This window comes from Simochromis diagramma, unplaced genomic scaffold (genome assembly GCF_900408965.1).
Source record: "Simochromis diagramma unplaced genomic scaffold, fSimDia1.1 OVJJ01000361.1, whole genome shotgun sequence".
Classification (NCBI taxonomy): domain Eukaryota; kingdom Metazoa; phylum Chordata; class Actinopteri; order Cichliformes; family Cichlidae; genus Simochromis; species Simochromis diagramma.
The window spans coordinates 1,894,116-1,909,068 of NW_024386860.1; the positions used below are offsets into that span (position 1 = coordinate 1,894,116).

The 14,953-nt window shown below is 43.6% G+C and overlaps 1 protein-coding gene across 4 annotated transcripts in view; it reads left to right on the forward strand.

Annotated features, from left to right (window-relative positions):
* Nucleotides 1–14,229, forward strand: part of nbeal2 (neurobeachin-like 2) — a 32,501-nt gene extending 18,272 nt beyond the window's left edge. For 3 of the 4 annotated variants that reach the window (XM_040031058.1, XM_040031062.1, XM_040031060.1), the window contains 33 exons: nt 96–246; nt 484–639; nt 761–920; nt 1,415–1,503; nt 1,612–2,325; nt 2,459–2,643; nt 2,814–2,970; nt 4,024–4,167; nt 4,797–5,120; nt 6,274–6,423; nt 6,508–6,665; nt 6,783–6,907; nt 6,995–7,112; nt 7,218–7,375; nt 7,455–7,588; nt 7,743–7,850; nt 7,943–8,038; nt 8,145–8,269; nt 8,356–8,496; nt 8,584–8,714; nt 8,803–8,912; nt 9,026–9,143; nt 9,256–9,353; nt 9,461–9,574; nt 9,673–9,756; nt 9,860–9,969; nt 10,603–10,775; nt 10,863–10,957; nt 11,081–11,197; nt 11,725–11,886; nt 11,985–12,133; nt 12,248–12,383; nt 12,539–14,229. In XM_040031058.1, coding sequence (XP_039886992.1) covers nt 96–246; nt 484–639; nt 761–920; nt 1,415–1,503; nt 1,612–2,325; nt 2,459–2,643; nt 2,814–2,970; nt 4,024–4,167; nt 4,797–5,120; nt 6,274–6,423; nt 6,508–6,665; nt 6,783–6,907; nt 6,995–7,112; nt 7,218–7,375; nt 7,455–7,588; nt 7,743–7,850; nt 7,943–8,038; nt 8,145–8,269; nt 8,356–8,496; nt 8,584–8,714; nt 8,803–8,912; nt 9,026–9,143; nt 9,256–9,353; nt 9,461–9,574; nt 9,673–9,756; nt 9,860–9,969; nt 10,603–10,775; nt 10,863–10,957; nt 11,081–11,197; nt 11,725–11,886; nt 11,985–12,133; nt 12,248–12,383; nt 12,539–12,646 — 5,098 coding nt within the window. In that variant the 3' untranslated portion in view covers nt 12,647–14,229. The remainder of the gene's footprint in view (nt 1–95; nt 247–483; nt 640–760; nt 921–1,414; nt 1,504–1,611; nt 2,326–2,458; nt 2,644–2,813; nt 2,971–4,023; nt 4,168–4,796; nt 5,121–6,273; nt 6,424–6,507; nt 6,666–6,782; nt 6,908–6,994; nt 7,113–7,217; nt 7,376–7,454; nt 7,589–7,742; nt 7,851–7,942; nt 8,039–8,144; nt 8,270–8,355; nt 8,497–8,583; nt 8,715–8,802; nt 8,913–9,025; nt 9,144–9,255; nt 9,354–9,460; nt 9,575–9,672; nt 9,757–9,859; nt 9,970–10,602; nt 10,776–10,862; nt 10,958–11,080; nt 11,198–11,724; nt 11,887–11,984; nt 12,134–12,247; nt 12,384–12,538) is intronic. The other variant, XM_040031059.1, reaches the window with a different exon arrangement.
* Nucleotides 14,230–14,953: the final 724 nt, after the last annotated feature.

Here is a 14,953-nt window from a genome sequence, read left to right on the forward strand (position 1 = left end):
GTAAATATCCGTGTTTTGTTCACTCCCCTTTGATACCAAAACGTTGTTCCTCAGATGGGATTTCATTTAATTCATTTAAATATCTTTGGTCACAGTGTGGAGAAAGACGGCAGCTCTCTGTCTGATGAGAAGCAGACGATTCAAACCTCTCTCTTCGCCTTGCTGAAAGATTTTCTTAAGTCTCCTACACAAGAGGAGCTTCACTGCGTCCTTGCCTACGTTCTGACTGTAGGAGAGGAGCAGCAGGTAATAACTGGCATGTTTTACAGCTGTTTTTATTTCAGGAGTTTAAAATTGCTATCATTTGACCTTTTCCGTGTAATATTTTACTCCTAATCTCTTTTTCTTTATATGTTGTTTTGGTATATCTGCACTTTTCGAAATGCTCTTCGTGCAACTTCAAACTTTACCCTCCCTACTCCACATTTCTTGGCTCTTTATCAACCTCCTCCTTCACATCTTTCCCGTGTCTCTCTCACTCAGGTGGTGAAGGCCTTGGATGTGCTGTATGAGCTCTTGAGGAGCAGCCCTCCTCGCGAGCAGGTGCAGACAGTGCTGCTGGAGTGGGGCGTGGAGCAGCTGTACAGTTTGCTGCTCAATCCAAGCTTTGGGGATGAGGCCAGAGAGAGGGTCTTCAGGGTGAGATCCAGTCACCGGACCTCTGCTTAACATATTGCAATTTATTACACAGCAGATATGTGCATCGTACTGTAAACTGTGAAAATGGGATCCTCACAGTTTCCCTGTGGTTACCTTCTAGGTTTTGTACAAGATCCTCAAGAGCGAGCGTGTGTCGGAGCGCAACAAGCATCGCATTAAACTAAGGGATTTTGGCTATCGTGGACTTGTTTGCTGTCTTGATAACATTCCCGTAACCATGACCACTGTCCGGTGTCTGTACGAGCAGGTCCTCGCTACAGGTAATACAAACACAAGAGTTTTCCTTTTATGATGGAAATGGATGACAAAAAAAATTTCTCTGATGTTTAGATAAGAAAGCTGCGCTTTAGCCCAAAATCAAGTGCAGTGGTCAGTCCTGTTTTTTGTAATGCTTTGAGAAAATAATATAATAATAGTTATAAAACGTTCTAATAATGACAAAATAGTGAATTAAATTGAATGTTTCACTAAAGGTTCATAAATGTATGTAAGATTAAAAAAGCAGCAGGCAGAAGTCCAAAACAGAAACTCTCTCCCAACTTGCCTAGCTTGCTTTTTCATGCCTCCCAGACCTTCTCAGATACAATATGCTGAAAAATTATTGCAGGTTTCTGTTTGAAAGTGATGCTAAAAACATATTGCCTACCCCGGCCTTGAATCGACTAACCAAACAAACTGAATAAACAGCAATAACTTCCTTCCATTAAAACAAGCTTGAAATGATGAAACCGATGAATTAACTGCTGCTCCACAGATGCCAGTCCTAGTTTTAGAGACCTCCTGGCTGTGGCCTGTCTGTCCCATCGAGCTGAACTTACTGTCCGGCTGGACGTGTGTCGCAAGGTCAGTCTGCTTAAGAAGTCGTTCTCTTATAAAACTGGCTTTTTTCCTCCTGTCCCACCAAAAAATTTATTCTCAGTAATGAAAAGCTCTTGTTCTGTTTTACCCCAGCTCTTTCATCTGATCTACTCCAATGAGGATTACGTGAAACAGCTTGCGAAGCAGCCTGGCTGGCAGGATGTTCTCACCAAACTCTATGTGAAAGAGTCCTATGAGGCCCACGCCGCCACCATTGCCGACTCGAGCAACCACACTCCAGCGGAACCAAACTACCGGCCGCCTCTGCGCAGAGAGCAATCCCTGGTCATAGAGGACGCACGCACAGACATTTTCATGAACTACCGCACCTCGCAGGAAATCGAGGATGAGGACGAGGAGGATGAAGGTGGACAGCGGGACATCTCTGAGGGTTTCTCGGATTTATCACAGTCGCCTCCCAGTGGAGGCGGAGGCCCGCTGAAAAACTTCACAGGCTCCCTGCATTTCAAGTCGTTTGACTCGGTGGATCAGGGGAGCCACTCATCCTCTACCTCCAATCCCGTTGACATCGCCTCGTCTCACCATGAAGAAGAGGGAAGGGACTACCATCCGCTCTCCCCCTTCGGTACATCACCTTTTGATTTGGATATGCCAGGTGTGGGAGAGACTGGCACACATACACCTGCTGGTAGTCTGACCAACACACCATCCCCTCTAGAGCACTACAAACCATTCCCACCGCTCAGACCAAGGAAGAGCTCCAGTTTGTCCAATGTGCTGGATGACACCAGCTATGGGACCGATCCTCCTACTGGAGACACAATCTCCAACACGTCCAACCCACAGGTATGCCTGCTCCCTTAATGCGGGTTTCACTGCACTTAGCATGTAAATCCAGGCTTTGACATCTCGTTCCTTGTCTATGATATCTGATGAGATTTTGTTGAGCTCCATTTACCAGCTATTGTTCACACTGCAGCAGACCCCTGAGGAGGAGCTGTGCAACCTGCTAACCAACATCGTGTTCTCCGTCCTGTGGAGCGGCAGCGGAGCGGAGGGCGCGGAAGATGTGGTGTGGAGAGAGCGAGGACAGGTATTTTCTGTTCTCACCAAACTGGGCTCCTCCTGCCAGCTGGTCCGCCCTCCCGATGACATCAAACGCAGGTTAGTTACGCGGACTTGGAGAAGAAACGCACCAGGAGTGAGCCTGTCTCGCAGCTGAAAAAACAAACGAAACCACTCCTTCATCTGTATCACCTTATTGTAAATATCTAGAAGCACCGTCTTGTTATGCAGTGAATTATTCAAAGTCTGTTTGCTGCTTTGTGTATCAGCTTGTTGGAGATGATGCTGGAGTCATCACTGTCAGACCTGAGGGACGCCCAGGGAGCGTTCCTGCCTTTCTGTCCCAGTCTCGTTCGGCTCCTCAGGCTGCTGCAGGACTTCCTGTTTGCAGAGGGTACAAACAACCACGCGCTGTGGAGTGAAAAGGTATATTAGCTGATTCATGTAACAGCAACTCATTCAATATGGGATTTTATAAGTGTTGCATTATTGAAAGCCTGTATTTAACTCTCATAAGTGAAAAACACCAAAGACAAAAGAAAGTCCCTGACAAATTTGATTTAATATTTTATGGTTATATAAGCAAAATGAATCAATACACCAAGAAAAAATATGGTCTTAATAAAACCTGCCAATTTGTAGCCCAAATAATGTCACATTTTCTCCTCTTTATCAGTCAGTCACTCAGTTTTAAACACAAAGCACAAGTGCTCAATTTAAGTATAATCAGCTTACTGAATATCCTCATGATTGTGTCTTATTTTATCTCTTTCTATATGTGAGTTGAATTTCAAAATAAAATTCAAGCTAGTACAGATCAGTAATGTTAGCTTAGCTTAGCACAGGGTTTTTGGAAAAAGGTGGCCTGGCAGTTTCTGTGACTGCTCCAAGACCAAGAAACGGTCATAAAATTTGGAATGTGCTCCACCTTCATGATCCTTTTTACAAAGTACTTATAATGTGTATATGATGTGTTTCTCACTACAAGGTGCTCATCTCCCATCAGAATCAAACAGGGATACACAGTGGCTTACCCCAAAACACCTTGGTTTGTAGACAGAGCAAGCAAGGAACGGCTGTGATTGGTAGAAAGCCTGCTCTGACACCATGCTGAGTCATGACTGACCCTTTTGTTGTTTTAAAGGAAGATTTTATTATTTTGCGATGCAGCTACGTTAGCCATTGATTTTCTCATTTAACGCTCAGCGAGAAAGTAAATCAGTGTTTCCAAAAAAGATTCTCAGACTTTCCCTGAAAACTAGAAAAGTACTATATAAGAACCAGTCCATGTACTAAATGTGGAACTTGCTCTACTGAAGGGTGGAGAGCCGTGGTTGGGTGAGAAGTTTGCATTTGAATAACCTTTAAAGTCAGGCTGTACTGAATGGCTTTGGATTTTTATAGATGCTGCAAGGTGTGGAAACAGGTCTAGGCTTTGTCTTGAGTTCTTTGTTGACAGATGTTGTTGTTCTGTTGCAGATCTTTGAAGGGGTGGTGAACCTGCTGGACAAGTTAAACGCCTGGCATAGCACCCCTGGAAGTCCAGGAAACACTGAACTGAAGGAAATGGCCCAGATCGGCCTGCGTATCATCACCGGATATATCCAACAGCAGCACCCAACGGTCAGCTGCAACCACGATATTGTGCACCAACCATATATGTCAAATACTTTTCACCAAGCATGTCTTTCACAACACAAACACCTGCAACATTGAATTTTGCAGAACTGTAAAGGTTTACAGTCCCTATCATGATAAGTGAACCCAGATAAAGATAGTTTTTAAATACCAAGCCTTCTATGGCTTTCTGTTCAAAGATATTGCAGTCATACTTTTTAGGGAGTGTTCTGTATGAAAGGGCAGCTTCTGTCTGAGTTATCACGGCTGTTGTGGCTGTTCTCGCTGTAGGATAGAGAGAGCAGTGTTAAATGAACTGACCATAAGGCTTTCCATTACATGCTGCTGGTTTCATTCATCTCCTAAGTAGTGCAACTCCCCCTTTTGTCACTTTAAAGATATATTAACTTAATTGCACTTTGACATACATCACAATTTTTGGTCTACTAAGGAAAATAAAATGAATCAGGTGTTTGGAGGTAGTCATGGATATTTGCTATGTAGTCATGTGTGACTTTGAGGGACTTTTTAACCAAATACTGATATAACACATAAAAAAAAAATGTGCCTATAATAATAAATTAGTGTTATTTTTTTTTCTTTCTGAGATCTATGTGTCTGTTTCCCCTCATCAGGTGAGTGAGATGGCCTATCTCAAGCTCCACAGCCTTCTTCAGACTGTGCTCTGCCTGAGCTGGGAAGAGGTGTGCTTCTTGCTGGGGCGGATTGGTTCCCCCTTGTGGCCTGGTGGTGCAATGGACAACACCAACTACGGACAGCCAGAGACCTTTTCCCACCTTGTGCCCATCGTGCGTACGCTACTTGACCAGCACGCCGACCCCGTCAACCTCCAGAAGCTCCTGCCCAGCCTGCCCATCACCAACGGCAGCACCACCTTCGCCCAGGACCTGAAGGCCTATTGTCAAACACTGGAGTGGCAAGGCTTTTACCAGCAGCAGGTCAGTGTCAGCTGAAATGGGGCATTTAAAAATAGATGCCATTTATCTTTTGTTTAGGGAGTCTCGAGAACTTGTTCTCCTCACTAAGCACGTTTAATAAAGCGTGCACTCTGATACGGCTGCCTCTGTTCTTTGTCGGGTTTGTGTACTTTAGGAATATTTGCGGTTTTATTTTCAGGCTTTACCAGTTACCTCCCGGTGGGCAACTGAGAAATCTAATGCAAAGTTTAAAAAAAAAAAAGAAAAGCTATCACAAGTTTAGAAAAATGAAAAGGCAATCTTAAACTCCCTAATGTTGCCTGGTATTTTAGGCAGAGCTTAGTTTATGCTTGTACTTGCACCTTAAATATTTCATGAACTGATGCCAAACAGACACACTCCACACTGAGCTCAGCATTGATTTATCATTGCGCTGCGTGACAGTGTGTGTTTATAAATCTGCTTCGTTTAGATTACTTATGTATACGGATCCCGCAGTACATTAACCAGTATGGCATAACTTTGGCTAACGTGAAACTTCCAGGGCGCTTTTTTCATGCAGAAAGCGATCACATACCATCTGTCTTAGTGTGTTTTCAGTTTATTTTTAGAACAGTTTGTTGTAAATGTGCTTACAGTTTTAGCATTTAGCGTTAAAGCAGTAAGAATCTTAATACGCAGTGCTTAACGGTTAACGACAGGTTTATGCCACAGCTGCCCTAAATAAAACAATATTGGTCCTGACCAAAATGATGTTCTTGTCATGGTTAATGTGCAAGCTCTCTAATTGAAATGATATTTGATATTTAGTTTGAATGACTGAGTGTTACCTTGAATAATTTTTGACTTCTCAAAGATGACCAGTGTGCTGGCTGTGTGACCAAAATCTGTTTGCTTATTTGCTTTTATTAACCACTTCAAAAACAGTGTCCGAGCTGGGAGACAATACCAGAGTATCATTAATTCCTGCATAAACTCTGACACTGTCTCTCTGTGTTTTAAACGTGCTGCAGTCCAGAGTGTTTTTGTCCTATCTTGCACTTATATAGCATATTGGAATCCTTTTCGTCTGGCTTCAAAGCCTTTCGTAGTACAGAGATGGCTTTTGTTCTGTTTAAGCTGCGTTTAAATGTGCTTTATAAACACATTATACTTACTTCAATTGTGCCTCTAGGTTCAGCCCACCATGGAGCAGTACGAGCTGGACACGTTTGGGAGGAGCCATGACATCATGTCCAATTTCTGGAACTCGTGCTTCGATGACCTGATGAGTACAGCCTTTAAACAGGAGAAAGAAAGAGCTGACAGCAAATCCAAATTTCAGGTTAAGACCTTACGACCTTCGCACTGCAAACTGCCGAAATACAGTTTCGCATTGTTTACTTCATGCATGTGCCTGTAAAAACAGGAGGCGATAGTGGATCCCTGCTTGAAGCGAGCCCGGACTGAGAACAACAGGTACCTCATTTGGCAGAAGCAGAGCTCCAGCCAGCAGGGGGTGGTGTGGCTGCACTGGAAGTCTCTCCGCAGGCTTTTGACCTGTGAGAGAGGAGCATGGGCCAACAGGTACGACAGCTCCTCTCAGCTCTGATCAAGATATTATGTTTAGCTCTGGATTTTTAAGTTGTTACTGTGCTCACTACCCAAAATGTTCTGATGTGTACTTTGTGTCTTTGATCCCAGAGTTCAGCCGGAAGTAAAATGGAATTTGTCCAATGCAGAGACTTATTCAAAGATGCGCCTCAAACTTGTGCCCAACTATAACTACGATCCACACAGCGAGGCCAGCGCCCTGCGGGATAACATGGGTATGCCACAGACTGTAAGCACGTGAGTGTTTTTTCTCAAAGTACAAAGCTGCACTCACCACGTTGCCATATTTCTGTGATTATCAGGAGCTGAAAGCCCCCGTGGCTCCGAACCCCTCCCACTGGCTGTTGCTAAGGAAGCGAAAGTAAGCGACATGGAGGACGATCAGTTAGGAGAAGAGGACCTTCTCTTTTGGGATAAGACGTGAGTTCTGCAGAGCTACTGCCACCTTCTGCAGCAGGTTTCAGTATTAAAAAATGTAAAGTACAGACATCCACTGAAGCTGTACTTTTTTTTCAATGCTCGCAGGGCGGAGGGAGAAGACGAGAGCCAGAAAGAAAAGCTGGTTCTGTCTGAAGACTGTGAGCTCATCACCATCGTGGCAGTTGTTCCCGGTCGTCTGGAAGTTACCACACATCACTTGTACTTCTATGACTGCAGCAGTGAGAAAGAGGAGACAGAGGAGGGTGAGAAATCTTTGACACTGTGGAAAAAAACCCAAAACACGTGTCTAAGCTGAGGTGACTTATAAATGTGTCCCCCCAGGAATTGGGTTTGATTTCAAGCGACCTCTGTCACAGCTCAGAGAGGTTCATTTGAGGCGCTACAACCTGCGAAGGTCTGCACTGGAGCTTTTCTTCATCGACCAGGCTCACTACTTCATCAACTTCAAAAAGAAGGTGACGCCTGATTTAAATTGAACTGCTCAGGAAGCTGCAGCCATAATTGAAACTAATGAGCTTCTGCTGTTTAGTTTCAGTGAAGTCTGTGCTTTTGAAGTTATGAAACTGCGGCTTCTGTGCTCTCTAAGATTCTCAATCTCTCACCCTTCAGGTACGAAACAAAGTCTATTCTAGGATACTCGGTCTGCGGCCTCCAAACCTCTTTTACTTTGGCTCCCGCTCTCCCCAAGAGCTGCTGAAGGCATCTGGGCTCACACAGGTCTTAATTCATATCATTTCTTCAGACATTCTTCAGACAAAGATCATCAATCATGTACATGTTTGTGACCAGTCCAGTATTGATGTTAACAGAAATGGGTGTGCAGAGAGATCTCCAATTTTGAGTATTTGATGCAACTGAACACCATTGCTGGACGCACTTACAACGACCTGTCGCAGTACCCTGTGGTAAGTGTGCCGCACTTGTATCTACTACCACTGCTATCACCAAAGAGTTTGCACTTTCAGTGTGAGCAAATGCTACAGTGAGTTGTGTGTTTTTGTTTCTCTTCAGTTTCCCTGGGTCTTGTGCGACTACACCTCTACTGTTCTGGATCTGGAGGACCCTGCAGTGTTCAGGGATTTATCCAAACCCATCGGTGTGGTCAACCCACGTCATGCACAGAATGTCAGAGAGAAGTAAGTGGGTCTTGAAGCAGTTCCTGTGTTACCACCTGAATCGATAATCTAAATAATTTGTGGACATATTTTTCTTTATTCTTTAGATATGAGAGCTTTGAGGACCCAACGGGCACCATTGACAAATTCCACTATGGCACACACTACTCTAATGCAGCAGGAGTCATGCACTACATGATCCGCATGGAGCCATTCACCACCCTGCATATCCAGCTACAGAGTGGAAAGTGGGTGGGAGTGCTGACTAGTTCAGGAGTTTCTTGAGTTTCCTGGTATCTTGTTTTCTCATACAGGTCTTTGTCGCCACTGTTTAGGTTTGACTGCGCTGACAGACAGTTCCACTCGGTGGCAGCAGCCTGGCAGGCTCGCATGGAGAGTCCAGCTGATGTCAAAGAGCTCATCCCAGAGTTCTTTTACTTCCCAGAATTCCTGCAGAATATGAACGGTAAAGAGTGCCCATATATATATATTTTGTCAAATAAATGCTTAAAGATGAAAAATATTAACTCATAGCTGCTCCATGACTGTTATAGGCTTCGACCTAGGCCAGTTACAGATATCTCAGGAGCCTGTGACAGATGTTGTGCTGCCTCGCTGGGCGACATCAAGGGAAGACTTTATCAGAAAACACAAGAAAGCCCTGGTGAGTCTACACAAACATCCTGTGTCTCTAAAACTTACTCATGCATTTTCTTGTGAGAATATTTTGTTAAGGAAACTGCTAAAGAAGGTAATTTCTTTTATCTTAAACTGTAGGAGTCTGAGTACGTGTCCAATCACCTCCATGAGTGGATTGACCTGATCTTTGGTTATAAGCAGAGAGGCGAAGAGGCAGTGAATGCCCTCAATGTCTTCTACTACTGTACTTATGAGGGTAAGGCTAGAATAAAGAACAGGAAAAAAAGAGGAAACTTTACTCAGCATTAATTGTTATTCTGTTTTCTTGGTTGTGGCTCTTTCTTACATTTTTCTTGACCTCTGTGCAGGTGCAGTAGATCTGGATGCAATAGCCAATGAGAATGAGCGCAAGGCCTTGGAGGGCATCATCAGCAACTTTGGACAGACACCTTGTCAGCTCCTTAAGGTACACTCAAAATATTTCACAGCTTTTTTCAAGATAAATAATAATCTGACTTTTTGTTTAAAAAAAAAAAAAAGCAGCAGTGTTATAACACATTTGTGTCCAATCAGGAGCCTCATCCTCCTCGCATGTCAGCTGAGAACGCATCAAGGCGGCAGGCCCGTCTGGACACTCTCCCCCTGAATATCTTTGAACATATCCAAAAACTCCGGCCATTTAAGGAGGTACGGCCTAAAATCTTTTTAAACTCATTCCTCAACTCAAATAATGAATATTAAGTCATGTTTCTGTATGTGCATGTGTTTATTCGTGTGTGCCTCAGGTGGTAAGTGATGGCTTTCCTGTGGTCCAAGCTGTGGTACCAAAGACACAGACCCGCTCCATCACCCAGGGCTCAGATATACTGGTAAGGACCAAATTCATAACTAAACCCAGGCAGTAGCAACAGTGTTAGATAGTAGAGAAAAGGCTGGTGTAACTTTTGCATTAAGATGATTTTTCCTCTGTAGGTGACCGTCAGTTCCAACGGGTTGATAGGGACACACAACTGGCTGCCGTACGACAAAAACATCGCCAACTACTTCACCTTCTCTAAAGACCCCACGATGAATAATCCTAAGTGAGTGCCTTAACAAATAATACACCCATGGGAACTCCATTTTCTAGGGAGAAAAGTGTTCGTAAATTACACGTAATAATGTCCTGATAAGGGCCCAATTGCAGGACTCTAGAGGCAGGTGTGGCAAGCAGTAAAAGAGCTCTATTTAAAAGCTGATGGCAGAAGAAATCACACTACCCTGCTATTTTTTTCTTTTCTGAGAAGAACCTCTGAAGTACAGGATCCTTATCTGACTCTACAGAAACAGTGACAAGATTACTTTGGGTACTTTGTGCTCAAATTTAAATGTTTTGCACTCATTGCAGCATTTCCCAGGATAAAGAAAATTCCTGATAGCTGGATGGAAGCACAACATCTGTCTGTCCTCGTCCGTGATGATTCAGAGTTCCTTTTAATTTGTTGAAATTTGCTTTACTGGATCTTATTTTCAGCTTATCGTTTCCATGGATCAGGAAGCAGGAAATAAATAACGATAAAAACCATTTGAACATTTTCTTTCACACAGGTTGTAATCTGCAGAAGTCTTGACAGTTTTATGGCACATTATAAATCGTCCACATTTAGACCACAGCTTGCTCTTGTTGTTTGTTTCGAAGTCGCTTTGATCTTTTCCAATCCCGCTTTGTGTCCCAGAACTCAGCGTTTCTTGAGCGGACCTTTCGCTCCTGGGGTCGACATCAGCGCTCAGGTGCTGGTCGTGTCTAACGATGGCCGCCTGCTGTTCAGCGGGGGACACTGGGATTGCAGTCTCCGCGTCACCCAGCTGGCGAGAGGCAAGCTGGTTGGACGGATCTGCCGGCACGTTGGTGAGTTCTGATGGTTATCTGTCTTAAAGGAATATTTGTATTTTGCATTGTTGCGCATTTATCTGTGTTTCTGTGTGTTCTTCGAAGACGTTGTTACTTGCTTGGCTCTGGATCTCTGTGGCATCTACCTCATCTCTGGTTCAAGGGACACATCCTGTATAGTGTGGCAGGTTCTACAGCAGGTGATCATCTTTATGCTTAGCCTCACTCACATGCAGCAGTTGTAAATTGCACTAAGAAGCAGCTGTGCTCAAAATGAAGCCTTCACGCAAAGAGTCTGTCTTTTTTTTTTTTTTGTCATTCAGGGTGGTGTCTCCAGCGGCTTGTCTCCCCGGCCAGTACAGATTCTCTGTGGGCATGACCAGGAGGTAACCTGTGTGGCCATCAGCACTGAACTGGACATGGCTGTCTCAGGATCAAAGGTCAGAGATGTAAAACTTGGACGTGTTAAAGATGAAATAAAAGTACTTATGCTACTATTTAAGAGAGAAATTTAAAGATGTTATGCCAGCGATTTTTTTTTTAAATCTCCAAAGTATCTCATTATTAAATGATCTAGATCTGTTTCACACATGAAGTCCAGGCAACGTTGAGAAAATCAAGCCAGGCTGTGGCCCAGTGTTGATCTTTTGCACATGTAGCATACAACAGAAGATAGTATGCTTCAGATGTGTTCTCCCTTCTGGAAATACTCCGTTTTTTTTGATTAGAGTGCACAGAAGGCGTCCTGCCAAGCTGCCCCTCAAACTTTTATATAAATAAATAGCATCAAATCCTCAGGGGGCAAACAGAAAATTCAGGTCTGCAATTCTTAGCTCTTATTACAGGAACTTAAACTTGACTTCTTACGCCAAGAGTTGTCACCTCGCAGGATGACAAGATGATAGGTTTAAGCTTGAAGTGCTGTTGGATCTTTAATGAAGCTCTGCTTGTGCTTCCTGTGTGCCAGGATGGAACTGTGATAGTGCACACAGTCCGACGAGGCCAGTTCCTGCGAACATTGCGGCCACCTAACGAAAGCTGCATACCCGCCCAAATCTCCGGGCTACAGGTGGGAATGGAAGGCCACATTGTGGTACAGACGTCTCTGGAGGAACGCTCCAACAAGAAGGCACGTCCAGTAAACATATATTTTCTAATGCATTCGAATGTACGGCTCCTTTTTTCTTTCCGCTTATGTCACTATCCAAATGTTGCTTATTCCTGCAGGGCAAGTACTCCATTCATGTTTACTCAGTGAACGGCTGTCTGCTGTCTTCTTTCACCATGGAGGAGCAGGTGACTGCACTCCACCTGGTGTCTGAATATGTCATCCTGGGAACTATTCAAGGCAACCTCCACATTCGGGACTTATACAGGTAAAGAGATGAAGAACACAGTGCAATGTTAATTTAAAGGCTGCTAATTTATAGCATTTGCACAAAACTTCAGAGCAAAAAAATGTTTGGTTCTAACTCTTCCCTCTTTTGCAGCCTGGATGCTTTGGTGACACCCCTGGCCTTGAGGGTCACTGTGAGGAGTGTGTCTGTCACCAAAGAGTGCAGCCACATCCTAGTGGGACTAGAAGACGGGAAGTTAATTGTGGTGGGGGCTGGGAAACCAGAGGAGGTGAGAAGCAGGAGTGGTAACTGTCAGATGTGAGAGAGTGGGGGTGTGGGAAGGAGGCTCTTGTATGCTAAATATTTGCTGAAAACAAGGTTTTTCTTATGATAATCGAGCCTTTTTAGAAGTGAAGATTAACGTGCTGACCCTCCTCCTTTCAGGTTCGCTCAGGACAATTCTCCCGTCGTCTGTGGGGCTCCACGCGCCGCATCTCTCAGGTGTCGTCAGGTGAAACCGAGTACAATCCCACAGAGAATGCTGGCAAATGAGACGAGCGACAGTCGGGAGGAACCCTGAGGACTCTGTAGGATGCATCGTCACACGCTCGCGAGACTCAACAAGGCCTCCCTGTCCTTTACAAACTGTAAAGAATAGTAAACTATGCTCTCCAGCCAGCCACTTATCTCTCTGAGAGAGCAACTATACACTGAGCACTTTCTACTCTTAAATGGTTTTATATTTTATTGCATATTTCATTGATGGTTACACTGTTTTTAATCAGCATCATTCCAAAGAGTGGCCTTGTTTTGTGTATGGAGAAGAGCTCCGTGTTTGCGGTTGTGGACTGCTGTCGAACTGTATGTGCTCTGAGTCATATTTCAGGGGACTGACTCACTCTGATCCACATTCAGCCTCAGACGCAAAGACGAGTCGTGCTGTGAACTCCCCGGGCTCCATGTTTTTCTCCTTTATTGTCGGAGACACGGCTACAATCCCTGTACTGTTGAATGTCCCAAAGCCATTCTTTGGCAATGGCAACTTCTTAAAACTCCTGAAAACTTGAAAAAAACTACAGTAGATGTTGCTTGAGATTCCCAAATTGCAATACTGGTAATACCGCAAAAGGTCAGATTTTGTAAAGAGAGACACGGGGTAACAAGGCTAGTATACTTAATGCTGTTTTATAATGTTTAGTGGTTGAAAGATCCTTATCCTAGCACCAGAAATACACCAGGATACCACATTTTATAATCTCTGCATTCCTTAAGGCTCTAGGTAATGTAAGACTGTTACAATTAAAGCAATAACTGCTTTAATGGTCAAGTATGTGAAGTATATTCGTTTTTTTTAACTATGTGGAGTTTGGATGCAATGAACCTCAAATGCAGGGCCCTCTGTTGCCTTATTCATGATAGCGTTAAGGCTTTTATAAATTCTTCTGGAATGGTTTTGTTGCTACTCTGTTCACCATATGACTGTATTCCTGTTATATTTGAGCTCAAAAGTGCCTTTTTCATCTAAGGCCTTGTATAAACACTGAATCTAAAATCACTATATGTCAGATTTGTTGTCCCTGCTGATCCATTTTGAACACACTTTTCTACTCCACTGTGACTCAGACGTGGATTCGATGAACTGTTGACTGTGCTGGTATTGTAAAACCGCTTATGAAGTACTGAGAACATCTGAAACATGTGTGTAGAAAGTCTGTCAGTGAGTTTTAGAGGAATTCACTTCCTGCCAGCTTCTTTTTTTTTCCTTTTTCTTTTTTCTTTCTTTCTTTTTTTGTAATACTGCGGTTGGAACAAAGTCGATGTTTTGCAGTGTCATTAATGGGAGAAAGACAAAGGGAACTATCTGGGTGAAAGCAATACCCATAATATGTTGCACACATAAAATGACTAGTTGTCAGAGATTCTCTGAATAAGATAAGAAATGCATAAGAAATGTAAAGGAAACTATATTTGAAATGAAATGTTTACTCCTCATTTCAACCTTTTTCTCCACTGTTTGATTCAATGGGTTCAGACTGTCTAAAAATCATATTTACACAGCAGTAAGGTAAGGATAAATGTATAAGCTGTGCATTGCTGAGACAGTCTGTGAATAAAACACGTCTTGCAAATACTGATATCGCTTTATGACGTTTTGCTCTAACCAGGGCGAATGCATTATTTCACACAACTATGCAGTAACTCTCAGAGACTTTGAATTCATCAGTTTTAGATGTACGTCTTCGCAGTCATTGCAGCCCCGATCCTCCACCTAAAGCACTTTTGAGTCGTGCTGTATTTTATGTATCTTAATTCAGTTTTAATTCAGATTCAAAGTGATCCGTAAGAAACGCCATGTGTGTTGCAGTTGGACTTGATCCATTTCTCTTTCCCACTGTTACTAAGTGGTGGCATTGCTCTAGTAAAAGAAAAGTCCAGCTCCTTGTAACTTTAAAGACATTATTGTTTCTGTTTGCTCTCAGTGTGAGAAGTTGTATTGCTCCTTCCCGATGCTTATTTTCAGTGAACCAACAGCCCTGTTACCTGAGGTTGATCAGATGATAGGGCTGAAAAATGAGCTCTGATTGTGTGTGTGTGTGTGTGTTTGTATGTGTGTGTGTGAACCCCAGGAGGAAGGAAACTGATCTGCCGCCACAATGTAGCTCATCCAGCTCCTCCATAATCCCAGCCTTGCATGCGTCTGTGATGTTAACCCTAAAAGAGTTGAAAAGGTCACAGCAAGCAAGAGCGCATTTACTTCAAGTGACTTTGATCTCCTGGTGGGCCGAACATCCTGTCAGCCTCCCCATAAACGCCTCTATGAGGTACAATTCAGTAGGGTTGGGAGGGGGGAGGTGGGTG